Source organism: Strigops habroptila, chromosome Z (genome assembly GCF_004027225.2).
Source record: "Strigops habroptila isolate Jane chromosome Z, bStrHab1.2.pri, whole genome shotgun sequence".
NCBI classification, from domain to species: Eukaryota; Metazoa; Chordata; class Aves; order Psittaciformes; family Psittacidae; genus Strigops; species Strigops habroptila.
Genome location: NC_044302.2, coordinates 47,292,654 through 47,309,123, shown reverse-complemented (window position 1 = coordinate 47,309,123; position 16,470 = coordinate 47,292,654). Strand labels below are relative to the sequence as shown.

Sequence of the window (16,470 nt, the reverse complement as noted above, 5' to 3'; positions counted from 1 at the left end):
TCACCCTGCCACCCCAAAAAATTAAAATAGAGTTTAAGGGCTTTGTGTATACAGCACAAAGCAAGGAGGAATGCAAATACTGATCTGTGAGTTACTTGTAAATGATTCACAATTTTTGAAGCCTACACCCAAATTGCAGTAAGTTAAAACAGCTTCAGTTAAGAAATGTAAGTGCCTTAATCCAAAGCCAGTGAAATAAAACAAGTACATGTAATAGCTGTTACTGATATCTACCAACCTGTGCAACATATATTTTTCGTGGCATCTACTTCAACAATAGTCTAAGAAGCTTTTATAGGACAGATGGTTTCAGATCCTGATACAAGTCTGTTTGTCATAGATTTGTAAGCAATTGTGTGAAGGAATAAGTAGGGAACTGGCAGTTTGAAGGCATTCAGTTCATAAATAATGTTAAGTTCATCCAAAATATTCTGGAATTTGCACAATGAACTGTATTCTTTAGAAAAATTTACTTTGTGGAGCAGGATTGTTGATGAGTCATGTTTATCCTCTTTGGGCACTCCTAAGTACATCCTTGAACTCACTTTATATATCCTTGTGTTTTATGCATTGGTTTCCCTAGCTCTTTCTCTTCGGTATTTTCCGATACTGGGGATCATTTTCTATTGTTATTTGTGTTGAGGCTTTTCTTGCACAGAACGGTGCAGCTTGCTTATGCATCTCTGCCAGCTGTTTATTAAACTGCTTCTAACTTACATTATTCTTTCTCTTTTGTATAGATTATTCCTTATGTTTCGTCTCTAGCATTGCCAGATATATTTTCTAGGCTACTGATTTAATAGAGTATGATTACTGTTATTTGTAGAAGTCACTGTTCACTTCCTTCAATTTAGAATGTATCAACTCCTTAATATAAATTTTCCTGTATGGCTTTTGTTACCTAATGAAGTACACAGAATACATACAGCATTTCTAATTCATTATTAGGATTGCAAACACCAAAAAGCTTTGGTTCCAAGCACTGGTTCTTTGAAATGGAGCTTAGACCTGTGGCTCAAAGTACTGGTTTATCTTCAATTCTCAAGCTCTTGTATTTTGTACAATTGTTGGTATTAAGAAGTTAAAGAAATTCAGAATTATAAATTGAGGGTTGTTGGGTTTTGAGAATTTTTGACAATCTGGTTACTTAAGTAACTGAATTTGGATTCGAGAGTTAATATTTAGAAGTCTGCTTTTTAAAAAAATCTGCTCTTTAATTGGCCCTCAATTATTAATACATGTGAAATCAGCATTTCTGTAATGTATTTTACTTGTGAATATATTCCCATTCGACACATTTCACATATAGACACATTTCTAATGTGTTTGTATCATAGACTCTCATAAACTCCTAACTAATGTTCTCATTTTTGTACTTCTATGTTCTGGCATCTTTCAGAGTCCCTTCTGTCTCCAGACCCTTTGTGCTGATAATGGTACAATTCGTATCATACATGCTGCAAAATCATGGCTTGGTTGTGACATTTTATTGCCATTATTTATTAATATACCTGACATATTTTCTTTGCGTCAAGGGTGGGAAAATCAGTTCAGATAAAATTTTGTGGACACAGTTAAAACAAGCTGTTCCCTTCCATTGAGCCCACATTCATTTATCCCTTGCTGAGATTTGGAGGTCCTCAGAAAGGTGCCTGTTGCACAGTATTTACGTCATTTTTCAAGGATTTAAAATGCATGTTTCAGTTATGCAGGACAATCAGATGTGTTAAAAGGCCGGTCAGACGATCTAAGGAGATCATTGGGAATATACAGAGAAGCAGTTTGGAGGATAATGGAAATTTGGAGATGATGGAAATTACCGTTTTTCATATTGATTAATTTGGCAATTGGAATACAGGGATAATGGAGACCAAGGGAGGATTTGGGAACAAAGCATAGAATCATAGAATAGTTAAGAGTTGGAAAGGACCTTAAGATCATCTAGTTCCAACCCCCCTGCCATGGGCAGAGATGCCTCACACTAGACCATGTCACCCAAGGTTCTGTCCACCCTAGCCTTGAATTGTTAAATGAGAATGTCATCATCATGAAAACCTTACTTCGGTGGAACAAATTGTGCTTTCTGTGGAAGTGTCCTTCTCCATGAGGGACTACTTAAATAAATCAAACCCATCTGGTGCCTATTTTAATCTCCAGTGATTACTTTATGGATTCCATGCTGTGCAGAGAGTCCAGACTGATAGTGAAGGGCAAGAACTAAAAAACGTCTTTGGAGTTTAAACTTACTTGAGAATAACTTCTTTAGCATAGCTTTTGTTCAGTCTCAACATCAGCTTTTTTGGATCAAACAATTTGTGCCTGTAGCACAAGTAAAAGCAGGACTGTGAAAGGTGGAGACGACATGCAGAAAAGCTATGAGCTTTTTTGAAAATTGGAATCAGAGTGACTCCTACTGTGAGAAAAGCCTGCTAAAATTAGCCTAATAAAAAGTCATCTGAGAAAAGTGTATATGCCTGGCAAAATGTTTTCTTGTTTCTGTAGAACTCTTTCAAGTGTACGGATGTGGAAGGAGGTTCTATCTCAAATTTAGATAACTGGGAATATCCAGAGACTGGAGTCAGTTTTCCATCAAAGCTCTATTTCTAATTCTGTCTTTATAGTTTATAATCTTTACAGACAAGCTAGAGGCTGCTACCAGGGGAATAATAAAGTCTAGTCCCAATAGTAATAAAATACAGTATGTTGTGGATGGCTGCTCTTGCAGAAGGTGTTAATATTCTTCTCATGAGAAACTGTGATTTTTATGTTTTCATTTTCAGGTGAGAACACAGTCCTGTGCTGTTTGGGCACAAATTAAAAGTAAGTAGATTTTTCCTTCAATGAGAAAACAGAAGTTGTCATGGCTCTGCTTGGCAGCATGATCTGATAATTGCTATGGCTGTTTCTTCATTTGCCATTAATCATTGGTTGACTTTGAGGACTGGAAAGATTAGAAGCAGAAAATATGCAAACATTCGACTCTCCTAACACAGAAAGTGGCACCACTGGAGTCCCCTACAAACTCTAAATTGTGCTTTTGAGTTGGAAGACTTGCAAATTAGAGTTTGGAAATGCAGTGACATTGCAGAGTGAGACAGTACTTTGGAATGATACTGAATCATGCAGTGCATGGAGTGCTTGAGGTGCATCTTGTTCCCTGTTCACAAAAGCCATGTCTGACTATTGCTATTACTGATCTGGTGACAGTTGTGTGTTTATTTCTAGGTTGCCTTTTGTTGTTTATTCTTGTGACCTAGTTCATTTACCACCACACTTAGAATATAATTTAGGCAGTTTGTGGTTGTGGAGACTTCGCTATAATAAAGGATTCTCTAGGTTTCAGGGCTCTATTGCTAGAGCTGTATAGGCAAGAGCTCTGGAAAGACAGAAAACTGTCCTCTTCTGAATTTGTCGTTTATCTACTTACAGAGCATCACCAGAGGCTGCCTTATGTGTAGGTGGATTTTGGGTTTGGGATTAAAAGAATGGCCATTGGAAGATGGGAGTAGGCCACACCAGGCCTTTGGCTTTCTGTTGTAAATCTGTTTGCCTTTATACGGAATATACTTCTAGACAAACAGTGTCCTTGGCCTAATGTACTTCTGGAACTGGAGAGGATGAGAGGTTTTTTTTGGCTCACTGAATCCTTTGAGGAGTATTTCTTAATTCAACTTGTATGGAAGGAAAATCTATACATGAAATCTAAAACAAATGGGCCTGTTTCAGATGGTGTCTAGACAAAGCTACACATTGTATGATAAATCGTTGTCATAGACAGTGGTAGGAAGCTGTTAGAAGCACACTTTTCTTCTGTCACAAATAAGTAAAATGCATTTTGAGGATTTTTCACCAAATACATGAAAATTTTAGGGAAGACAGTTCTGTCATTTTCATAGACAACTGACATCTGCTCTACAGATGCATAGCTTCTGTATGGAAACTGGTGTTACAGTGATACGAGGACAAGTATAACTTTTACCAAAATTGAGCATGCCTTTAGGATGAGCATACTCTCCTTGTAGGATCTCAGTCTGAAATTCTTTACTTTACTGTACTTAGAGTAAGTTTACAGGTGTGGTGCTGCACAGATACAAGCCTTCCTTCGCTGAGTGTGTTAGGGAAAGACAGTAAGGTAGTCAGGTCCTCCTTAGGGCTTTATATGACTTTTTGTGCTTCACATCAATTGTTGAGGGTGTTTTGGGTGCATGCCCTATCAGTTTTGTGCCTGTACATTCAGATGAGCCAAAAAATAACTCTATTTAAATAACAGAAGTTTCTTTTCTGGTATTCAGGCACTTAGATTCTCATTTGGACATACCCAGTAATTTCACTGAATAAATGCTGTTCTTTTAGAATTTGAATTTTGATAAAATATTAAATACTCATGCTTGCAAGATTTAACAGCAAATGGAGTTATGGAATCTTGCAGAAATAAGATCCATCATCCTAGATGTCTGTGGGAAGCCCAGTAAGGAATAGGTAACCTTTGACTAATGCTGAAAATGGAATAGAGGTGGCTGGAAGGGATTGATTGAGTTCCTATCTTCTCAAGTTACCTTCAGCAGTACTTCTGAGTAATTCGCGTTTTGACAGCAAATCACTGTTAGCCTTCTGTTCTATTCCTGCGTGGCTTCTGGTATTATGGGCTTGGGTAAGGCTGTTGTTGCCAGGTTTATTTCTATTCTGTCACTTGAAAAATATAAATAAATAAAAGAATGGGGAGGAGAAGTCATGCCTAGTTTGTACAAATTTTGAAGGAGATGTGTTGAGCCATTTAATAAAGCACCAGAGACCACTTTGGCATATGATTTAGACTGAAATTGCCAGTGATGGGAGGGGAAAATGTTGACATCGAGTATCTGAATTTTAAAAAAAGAAAAAGGAAAGAAAGGAAAAGGCAAGAAACTGAGGAGTGGAGAAGTGTAATTACTTTTGAGAAATACAGCATTTAATTTTACTTCCTCAACTGGATGGTAACTACTAGATAGTCAGCTCCATTACTACTTGACTGAGCAGTCAGTCCAGCATCTGTGTTTTGTTAGAGTGCTGTAGCTTTGAACAGACTCAGTTACCAGACTGAAGCTACACTATTTGGTATTTGTTTGAATCGTTTGATATTTTCTTTCAGATTTATCACCGACTCCGCAATACATGACTGCTGTTGGATTAGGGTCAGTTGGTGCTGTCTGCCTTATACTGTTTCTGTCATTCTCAGCGGCTCGGTATGTATTGCTATTAACTCCAGTTTTATAGTCCTCCTGCACAAGGCTTACATGTTTTTCTTGCCAACCTGCTTGGTTTAGGCTTATTAGAAACTATTATCATATTATAAACTATTATCAAAAGTTCCTTCAGTGGCACGAACACTGCCATTGCTTGAACTGATGCCCTCTGATGTACTTTTCTTATATTAGGAGCCAATTTCTAGTCTTCCCAACTTCAAAAGGCCTGAAAGGGCTGTTTTTCAGTAGCAGTTGATCTTTAGCTAAAGGACACTGTAGGAGAGGGTCAGGGTCGAGACCATCTTAAGAACCTGAACGTGCACAAGTCCATGGGACCTGATGAAATCCATACGCGGGTGCTGAAGGGGCTGAAGGAGCTGGCAAATGAAGTTGCTAAGCCACTGTCCATCATATTTGAAAAATCATGGCAGTCAGGTGAAGTTCCTGATGACTGTAAGAAGGGTAAAATAACCCTCATTTTCAAGAAGGGGAAGGTGGAAGACCTGGGGAACTACAGACCAGTCAGTCGCACCTCTGTGCCTGGCAAAATCTTGGAGCAGATTCTCCTGGAAAGCATGCTAAGGCCCATGAAAAACAACGAGGTGGTTGGTGACAGCCAACATGGCTTCACTAAGGGGAAATCCTGCCTGACCAGTTTGGTGGCCTTCTATGATGGGGCTATGGAACTGATGGACAGCGGCAGAGCAGTTGACCTCATCTACTTGGATGTGTGCAAAGCGTTCGGCACTGTCTCGCACGACATCCTTGTCTTTAAATTGGAGAGACATCAATTTGATAGATGGACCACTCGGTGGATAAAGAACTGTCCACACGCAAAAGTTGTGGTAAACAGCTCAATGTCCAGTTGGAAAACAGTAACGAGTGGTGTCCCTCAGGGATCGCTGTTGGGACCTGTCTTGTTCAACATCTTTGTCGGCGACATGGACAGTGGGATTGAGTGCGCCCTCAGCAAGTTTGCTGACGACACCAAGCTGTGTGGTTCGGTTGATATGCTGGAGGGAAGGGATGCCATCCAGAGGGACCTGGACATGCTTGTGAGGTGGGCCAATGCCAACCTTATGAAGTTCAACCAAGCCAAGTGCAATGTCCTACACCTGGGTCAGGGCAATCCCAGGCACTGCTACAGGTTGGGCGGAGAAGAGATTCAGAGCAGCCCTGCGGAGAAGGACTTGGGGGTGTTGGTTGATGAGAAGCTTAACATGAGCCGGCTTCAGTGTGCACTTGCATCCCAGAAAGGCAGCCATATCCTGGCCTGCATCAAAAGAAGCATGACCAGCACAGGTCAAAGGAGGTGATCCTGCCCCTCTACTCTGCTCTTGTGAGACCTCACTTGGAGTATTGCGTACAGTTCTGGTGTCCTCAACATAAGAAGGACATGGAGTTGTTGGAGCAAGTCCAGAGGAGGCCACGAGGATGATAAGGGGGCTGGAGCACCTCCCGTATGAAGACAGGCTGGGAAAGTTGGGGCTGTTTAGCCTGGAGAAGAGAAGGCTGCGTGGAGACCTCATAGCAGCCTTCCAGTATCTGAAGGGGTCCTATAAGGATGCTGGGGAGGGACTCTTCGTTAGAGACTGTAGTGGTAGGACAAGGGGTGATGGCTTCAAACTTAAACAGGGGAAGTTTAGATTAGATATAAGGAAGAAGTTCTTTACAGTGAGGGTGGTGAGGCACTGGAATGGGTTGCCCAAGGAAGTTGTAAATGCTCCATCCCTGGCAGTGTTCAAGGCCAGGCTGGACAGAGCCTTGGGTAACATGGTTTAGTGCGAGGTGTCCCTGCCCATGGCAGGGAGTTTGGAACTAGATGATCTTAAGATCCTTTCCAGTCTAACTATTCTACGATTCTATGACACAATAAAAACATGTTGGAACATGGACTGATTTGTTTTGGTTTCTTGATCCTTCATGCAGTAACTTTATAACTGAGTTTCTTTCAAAGGTAAGACAAATATGTGCCTTTAAGTAACTGTGAGTGTCTGTATGTATAAATCTCTTGACTATGAAGTACATCTTTGATGTTGTTTTAATGCATTTATCTCTAAGAGTGGTCTTCTGTGCCTTGAAATGTCAGGATCCCCCAGCTTGGGAGCTGGGAAGTATAGAGCGATGATCAATTAAGATTTTTATTTGGCATTCAGAAATAGAAGGAGTTAATCTTATACAGGGCTGGAGAAAGCAGAATTATTTGGATTGTCTGTACTTGTCTAAATTTCAAATCAGTTCTTACAATCTAAATTCCAAAATAAAGATTCCACTGTGTCTGTCTTTTTGTAATGAAGAGAGGGATCTCAGGTTTGCCTTGGCAGTAGGATGCGGTGGTACACTGGAGCTTGCAGTCTTGATTGTTTTGAGTTTTTTAGAAAAACATTGTCAGAATAAGTTTTGACATTTGAGGCAGAAGGACCGTTAACTAACTGCCTTTGTGTCTAAACCAGCACGCCTGGCAGAGGGCTTATTGCAGGAGGAAGGGCATCCCTGGGCTGCCATGGTCTGAAAGGCTTCTCAGTTATTACAGTTTCTCTGGTGAAAATGTGACAGAGATACAGAAATACTTCATGCTAATTGATGTTAAATCAGTTAGCGTCCCAGTGGTGGGAGAGCTATTTAAGATAATAGACAGTACTAGAAGACTCATGTATGAGTCTAAACTAGTTGTGAATGAGTGTAGAGAAAATTAGGTCCTGAACTTTCATTTCCATCTTCTTTTAAAAGGAGTAAGAGCCAAAAAAGACCCATACTCAGGGAGCTGAGTACACTGAGTACTTTTGACAGGGGTCATGCTGTAAGGTAGTGTAATGTCGGGGGACATGACTTGATAATTCAAAAAGTGTCGTTTAGGCCCTTGTTCCCCTGTACAGAGAAATTCTTGAATCCATTCGCCCATTTTAGAGAACATCAGACAGAATCCTTTGCAGAAATTAAAGCTGCCCCATCCTGGTAGGAGGCAGAGAAGGGAAATCCCAGATGTTAGTCATGATAAAACCCTTCACAGTGCTCACAAGTAGCTGTGATGTTGAGAAATAAAAAATACTCTTAGTTTTAAGTATCAGCTTCATGCATTTCTAAGTAAGAAAGTAATTTGAAAAAACATGCACAGTCATCCTTTTGCCCTGTCCAGTTGTAAAGGCATGCCCCTGTTTTAGGCAGTGTACTCCAAGAAGGATGTGGCCCGTCAGGAGAAAGAGACAGAGGAACTCAGCAAGAGAGACATGAGATCTTTCTGATCCAGCTGCGGCTAGAATAATCTGCTAGTAAGTTGCCTAGCCTGGCAGAGAAGAGACTGCCAAAACACATGATAAGTATACAAAAAGCCATTATAGAAAGACCAACTTCCTCCTGTCCATGTTTCCTGTGGTGCATGTACCATCTGCGGGCGTTATACCTGTGTGCTTGTGAACAGTAAGAGGGGCATGGGAACAGATTGCTGCAAATGCTGTGAGACCTTGGCTTCTGGGTGGTCTACAAGAGCAGGTTAAACAAACATAGTCAGGAATGACACAGCTACAGCTGTTCTTGCCATGGCGTCAGGTGAATGGTCTTGCATTATTTCTTGGCATCCCTGTAAGCTTTCCTGTTCTGCAGCTTCTGTCACAAAGAACTACTGTATTCAAGTGTTCACCAGCTTGCCACATGTCTGCCGCCTCAGGGATTATATTGCCACAGTGGGACAGATTGTGAATTTCTACTACCATGGTTGCTGACAGCAGTTTTAGCTATTCCTCAGTGAGTAGAAGTCTGACACTGGATTCACAAAATGCACAGCTTGACTGCTGATGTCCTTAAATATTATGAGTTTTTTTCATTAAAAAAAAAATGCATTAGTCCATAGTTGTTATTATTAAGCTGCTATGTCACATACTCTCTTGCTTCATTCCTCTTTTGATTCCTTTTATATGTGATGCCCATTCAGATGCATAAGGACAGTGCCAGAACTTCATCTTTCTAAAGATCTGCACTGGACATGAGTGTTGTCAATGCCAAGGGTAACGTAGGTCAGGTAGTGATCAGACCCTATGGGAACGCTTCCTACTCATCTTGCACTAGCTGTAATGTTCAGAATTGATAACCAGCAACCTTAGGTCTTCAAAAAACTTCAGAAACTGTGTCATTTGTCCCATCAATATGAATGATGCACGTTCTCTGTCGGGTCAAGGCTTGAGTCTTGAATGTTTTTTAACTATTTTCTTTTAACTGGATTTTTTTCTCTTTTTCTAGCTCTTATGTCCACAACACAGTGCGCTCCCCACCTGCTGCTTTAGCCTGCGAGGCTGTATATTTGTCTGCCACAATGGACATGACACAAACGGGGTTTACATCGTCGTTCCTAGAGACTGAAAATGTCTCTCTTCTCTAATGTGTTAGCCCCTGAAGTCAGCATAGAGAAAATGCACTCTTCTTGTTAAAGTCAGCATCTGTTGAGTATGGACATATCTGCACAGCATATAGATACTATAGCATGGGCAGTTGAAATGTTTGTTACTGGAAATGAGATATTTATTGTCTCCCTTTGTTTCCAGCTGGTGTGGTATGTAAAGGAGAATCTTCCCTCACAAACAGGTTTGTGTGAAGGACATTATTGTGCATCCCGTGTGTTGGCCAAAGGTTTTCAGCCATTCCAGCCACATGAGTACCTGATAATGAGTGTCTGTATTGTACTTTATTACATGAATAATCCCCCAATCCAGTTGAGACTGTTGTGAGGATCAACTGCTACTTCAGATACCTTAGGACACATAAACTGGCCCATTATGAGAAAAAGTACAGATCAACACTTAGATAAAGTGCTTATTGTATTTCCAACTATAAGGTAGAAGATCTTCATCAGTCACTTGTGGGTAATGGTACTTCAATAACAAATACAGAGTTGTTACCCATAAAATTGTCACATTTAAATAGTGTCAGCAACAGATGTGTTCCAGAGGCATTGCAATCATTGCTCATAGCAATTTGCAATAATTGCAAATAAGATACCAATCTATAAAACTGCAGTTTGCCAAAAAGTTGAGTAGTCTTAATGGCATGTGAAACTAATTTAAATAAGGAGCTACCTGTGTTAAATGCAGTTTTGTTAATTTCTGTTCTATAATTACTTCTGAGTAAAGCCATTAAATCATTGTCTGGTTAATGAGGTGGTGTGTAACATCTGGTTAGAGTCACTTAATAAAGTATAATTGTACAATTTCCTATGGCATATTCCCAGTTAATATTTTTTCCTTCGGTAAGAAAGAATCAGATCCCTTTGATTATTTCCACTCCTGATCAGAAGTTGCTTTGAGATATATTAGCAAAATCGTTCTGTTAACTGGTGAAATAAAGAAGCAAGAGTTTTGGTTTTTACTTAGTTTTGTCTTTTTTTTTCCAAGTTATGTTTTGTGGTTTACCTCTTTGAATATATGATACCCATTTTTGGAATTCTGAGTGTTCCTGATTCCTGCTGGCTTTATAATTTTAGATTGGTTGTGTAATTTGATGTGTTGAAAGGGTATTTTAAAGTGTAACAGCAGACTTCATAGTTGATAGCAGCGGGGAATTACAATCGAAGTTACATTAGAGAGTTTTTAACTGCTGCAGCTATCTGGGGGTTCTTCTTCAGATCTGGCAGATAGGATTTCTCTTATCCAGCATTTCTACTGCTTACTAAATCTTCTCTTCAAGTTCAGAAGTTTTCTGTAGTTAGTAACTGAGTAAGAAGTCGTTTGTATATGTTAGTGATTAAGGGTTGGTAACATTTTCCTTTGCTGATTGAGAAAGAACAGCTTAACTGTTCATACTGGGCTACTGTTACTTATTTTTTTTTGTTTCTCCTGTTTAATTCATTCTCACACATTCTGCTTATAATTCCCTTTCTCAGTGGAATAGGTTGCCAAGGTTTGGCGTAGCGGTACAAACTGCACCACTTCATTCTGGTTTGTTCTCCTGCTGGTCCTGAGAGAGAGTTCATGAACAGCTGTTCCTGAATAAGGGAGAGCTGGAGAGGAAGGAAATGATTTAAATAGACAGACATGACATCCTCTGTTAAAGAAAACTTCTTTCACCTTTTACTAAGACCAGCAGTGTTCCAGTACATTATGCAGTACCAGGAGCATAGTCCATCTTGTCAGAAGGTGTAGTTGGAAAGTTAGAGGTCTTCATGTAACCTTCAACAAGTGATTTCTTTCCTGTGTGACTCTTTTTTACCTACCTTGTATTTCATAATGTAAAGTTTTCAGAGCAAAGTTTCTTCTCAGCAAATATCCCCACTTCTGCTTGGACTTACATAATGTATGTAATGACTTGCTTGATCATCTCTGCACAGCAGAGCAGTGCAGCATATGCTATTATTCCGTAATACCCAGGAATAGACTGATAAGGGAGAAGCGATGCCATCTTAAGTTCTCCAAAATAGCTAATGTCCTGTAAGTTTCACTCTTTCCCTCTGGGTCCTTTGTCACTCTTGCTAGACCTACCTTTGGCTGTGAGCCTGTCTTCGTCTGTCAGGTACTTATCTTTATTCCATCTACATCTGTTTCAGTTTAATGTGGGAAACGTAGAGAAATAATTTAGCCTTGTGCTCCTCAGATAATTGTTTGGATGTTAGCAGTTCATTTGTTGTAGTCCCTCTCTTTCGGAAACATTGCTCTATTGCTCCCAAGCTTTCCAATTATATTTTTAAAATTCTTTTTAAGGGAAAGTAAAAAAGTTTAAAAGGTAGGAAATTACGAAGCAGCTAGATTAGAAGAAGGTTCTTAAAAATTCTACTTAGAAAAACTAATGTAGGACTGGACAAAAAGCTCAACACGAAATTATAGTGGCTGTAGTTAAAAGTACAGTTACAGAAACAGGCTTGTACAGTGAATTTGTACAGCTAATGAAGGCCAGTTTTCTGACATTTCATCCATTATGATAGAACGGGTGTCACTGCAAATACAAACTTCTAGACTTCAGATTTACAAGAGTACTTCTTAGGAAAAGATAGTCCTAATAGGTGCCACTTTAAATGGGGCTTTGGAGTTGGAAGTGTGTCTTTAGGGGTACTTTTGATGCTCAGACTTACAATCCTTATACAGTTTATGGAGTGATCTAGTGGCTCTGTATTTTACACGTAGCATCCTGCCAAACTAAGTGCAACACTGACATAATCACATCCTCACAGTTTGAGAAATTCTAGAGCCATTTCTAATGATCCTTCACTGCTGTTCCTTGAGTTAACACTGAAATTCTCCTTTTTCTTCCAATGTTTTTTGCTCTGCTTCCTCAGATACATGTTTCACACCCAGGCCTAGTAACGTAAAGCCAACTGAAGCTGCTCTGCTTCTTCTGATCCGTACCCATTCATGGTGCTATATTGAGAAACTGGTTTCAATACGCGCCAGTGTCTGCATTATCTCTGAAGTGTTTTTGTCTGTACAGGAAACAGGAAATTGTTAGCCCTGGATAAACAATTCTGTTTAAGCTTAAGCTAAACTATTTTTTATCTTTTATTTTGTAATAGTGAGATAACATGCAGGTTACTGTAAAAATCCAGCATTTATGCATGTAATTGTGATGGTGTGTCAAATGAAAAACTTTTTATTGTAAAATACACTTTCTACTGCATGTCACTAATGGATCCTTTAAATCTGCTGGTGAGATTTCTTTGTTCTAGGCATGGTAGAGACAGCCAGAAGCCATCCAGGCTTGTTTGTTTGTTTCAGTATTTATAGTCACAATCAGTTGCATGTACAAGGCCAGATCTGTGGGCCAGTATGCTCCTCGTTTCTACATATGGTCTCAGATTTAACTGTTCTTAGTCACCATTCCTGTTTCCCAGGTCTTGCACTATTTTGCAGAGCCATTTCATATTCAGCAGCATTCAGCCAGAGAACAGCCTGAGTGGGCAGATCCGTGATCTCTAGTTCAGATGGAAGTATTTCTGTTCCTAGTAACAGCATTACTAGGAAGTTACGAAAGTGTCTGAAAAATCTACGGCTGGCGCCTAAAGATGACATTCTGAGAGGACTGTGAAATTAGTTGATGATCTCAGTGCTGAGCTCTAGTGGTAAGGAACAAGTGCCAGCGTTGCAAAAGCACCTCCACAACTGCAGTTCCTGGCAGCAGGAGAAATGACTCTGTGGACAGCACAGACACTTGTTCCTTTTGGTTCTGTCAGAGATGAGATGACGGTATCTGTGGTATGGCTATTATGGAGTTATTTCCATTTTGAGGCTAAACAAAAATAGCACCTTTACAGTCACAAAAAAAGGGGGACCTGCTCTGAAGTTACCACTTTCTCTCCTTCCCCAAATATTTGTGTGTATTTTGTCCAGAAATACTGCTTTCGTTCTGTAGTCTTACTGAATAAGGAAGCGTGAATTTTTATATCTGTTTTCCCACCTAGAGGCAGCACAATTGATGTACTTCAGTTGTAGTTCATATTTTATGTTATTTAGTATCCTTGTTGGATCACCACGTTGTGAAAAACTGTAAAATTATATATGAATAATATATACATGTATGTGTGTATTTGTAGTTCGTTCTGTTTATTTCGCTTAAGAAGTAACTGAAAATACAGTCAGAATTTCACAGCAAGGGGAAGTTCAGCTTATGTGCCCAAAAGTATAAAAAAATTAATAAACTGGAAGCAATAAAGAAAGGATTATAGAAGTAAAGTCAGTTCTTAATAGCAGGTAATTTCCAAAGGCCTGCATTTTCCCAAGCAGCTTTTAGCCTGTAGTGTTTTAGCTTGCCTATAAAAGTCTCTCCTTCAAACATCCTGGGAGAAAAGTGAGCAAAGTGGATTGCAGTAGTCTGATGAAGATGTTTCAGGCTAATGGACACAAATGAGCTGTGCCGATACGTTGGATAAAGACTAACGTAACAAGAACATAGCGGTGGTCCAAGTCAATTCTCAGCTTTCTCTTTTAGCTGTATAAAATGACCTACGCAGTTTTGCTCTTGTCTAGTGAAGATGTGTGAAGTTCCGGTTTGTTCTGCATTCCTGTGAATTCTGATCTGTTCTAGGTAGTTTATTTCCGTGTGTACAGTTGGCCAGTCCTTTCCTATAACATGGAATAGTAATTCAGGCACACAAAGCAGAGCCAGGTGAATGTGGAATGCCAAATGAGTAGCAATTGCAAATAGAAATTTCTCAGCAGTGCTTCAACAGCAGTTCATTTTTGCAGTATACCAGCCTCTTACTGGGAAATGAATAAAATTATTATTATGTGATTATGCGGCATGTTTCAGAATGGTGATTTGAGTGATTTGTGGCTAAATGAAGTCTGGCTCCTTCCAGTTCTGTTAAATGCTACCTTACTGCTTTTATTCTTCATGGTTTCAATGTGCCAGATCTTAATTTTTATTGCAATAGAACAGGCTCAAAATTGAGCATACATCCAGGTATTCTGAGGAATTCCACTTTCTGCCCCAGATTTTCATGGAATTCCCTTGAAATTATAGAATTATTCAGGTTGTCACCCCGTACCACTTCTTTTTAAATGTAGTGCAGTGGCATATGTTTACATTAGTTTAGAATTTTCTCTTACATTTTAACAGTTTAGAATTTTCTCTTACATTTTAACTCAAGTCAGAAAGATGAGAACAGAGAGACAAGTACATCATGCATTTTCACAAAGAGATTGAAAGGAGTAGCTGTAAGAATGTTTCCTGGTATGGCCACAGCAATATCCAAAGACTCTTCAGCAGTACTATTATTTATCCACTGTTTGTCTACACAGGTCAGCATGAAGCAAGGTAGATGGGAATTTCCAACTGCACATTGCCTTTGTGGTAATTTCCCTTTCTTGTTCAAAGATCCAATTGCATCCTTTTTTTTTTTTTTTCACTTCTTACCAGATTTTTCTATTGGTCAGTCCAACAGCATTTGAGATTATATAGTTAGGATCCTGCTGATCCACTCTGCTTTCTGCTGGGACTCCTGGGAGTTTGTTTTTTCATCCCACATCCTGATAATTACCACAGCAGGACTAATAGGTGTTTTTCAAACAGACCAGAAAGTTTGAACACATTTTCATATATTAGGTTTGGGCATTTTACAACGAAAAGCCATGCCGTCTTTGATGAGATGTAACAAGTGTTTGTTTATCCCATAATATGGTTATAATAATATTTCAAGCACCCGTTCTGGCTTTGACCAGTTTCACCCTCCAAATGAAAAGACAAAGTTCATGCATTGAAAAGAGGATTGCATTTGGAGTGACAAAGTAAGTCTTAAAAGACAATGACTTTGTAATCACAGAAGTGATGAACCCAGAATACTTTGTAGAGTATCAGCAAGCAAGAACACTACCATAGTATGATCCAATTTAATACCATTTAGATGTCACTCTGTTTTGCCTTTATCCATAAACATGTCCCAGCAGATGATAGTAAATCGGTATGATGGTGAAATACTTTTGGCTCTGGGTGTTTTATCTGGTACCTGGAATTTCCTTTCCCAGATATTTTCCTTGTAAGTCTGCCTTGGATATTGAGTATTTGCTTCCTGTGTTTAGTCATACCCTAAAATGCTCTTTCTGTATGCATAAAGCCTCTGCAATCAGGATATGGTTCTCCATTGGAGTAATAGTCTAGTGAAAACTGCAGTGCCCTGGTACAGTGTGTTGAAACTGCAATACATAAAAGAGATGCTATGTCACAACACTGGCCCTCCACTCTCTGGGTATCAGAGTATCTGGGTACCTTTTTTTTTTTTTTTCCCTTTAAATTTGTTTTTATTTCCATTTCCTTTTGAAAATCTTAGCTCTGCAGTCTCTAAGAGCATGGAGCACTTATCCTGAATTAGAGTCCTATATCCCTTCCCATTGTTAAGGCATGCTTTACTGCGGTTGGCTAAATGCCAAGATTTAGAATCGTGGAATCATAGAATCTCTCAAGTCAGAAGGGACTCGTAAGGATCATCAAGTCCAAAACCCTGCTCCTCGCGGGACTACCTAAAACTGAACCATGTGATTAAAAGTGTCATCAAAATGCTCCTTGAACTCTGACAAGCTTCATGCCATGACCACTTCCCCTGGGAGCCTGTTCCAGTGGCTGACCACCCACTCAGTGAAGAACCTTTTCTTACTGTCCAATCTTAACTTCCTCTGGCGCAGCTTCATTCCATTTCCTCATGTCTATCGTGATCACCAGAGAGAGATCAGTACCTCCTCCACTGACCCCTGCTGCCCTCATATTTGTGCTTGCGTCAGTTTGTCCAAGTTTGTGTTAGCCAAATTCTGCATTACTTATGGTAAGTAACTGTTTAACAGTT

The 16,470-nt window shown here is 39.6% G+C and overlaps 1 protein-coding gene across 13 annotated transcripts in view; it reads left to right on the top strand.

Annotated features, from left to right (window-relative positions):
* SUSD1 (sushi domain containing 1) overlaps positions 1-11,464 on the top strand; it is a 50,791-nt gene extending 39,327 nt beyond the window's left edge. For 10 of the 13 annotated variants that reach the window (XM_030511682.1, XM_030511683.1, XM_030511674.1 and 7 more), the window contains 3 exons: positions 2,781-2,820; positions 5,129-5,222; positions 9,456-11,464. In XM_030511682.1, the coding sequence (XP_030367542.1) occupies positions 2,781-2,820; positions 5,129-5,222; positions 9,456-9,594 (273 nt within the window). In that variant the 3' untranslated portion in view covers positions 9,595-11,464. Of the gene's footprint in view, positions 1-1,399; positions 1,769-2,780; positions 2,821-5,128; positions 5,223-9,455 lie in introns of those variants that run through there. The other 3 variants (XR_003995018.1, XM_030511685.1, XM_030511678.1) reach the window with 3 other exon arrangements.
* Positions 11,465-16,470: the final 5,006 nt, after the last annotated feature.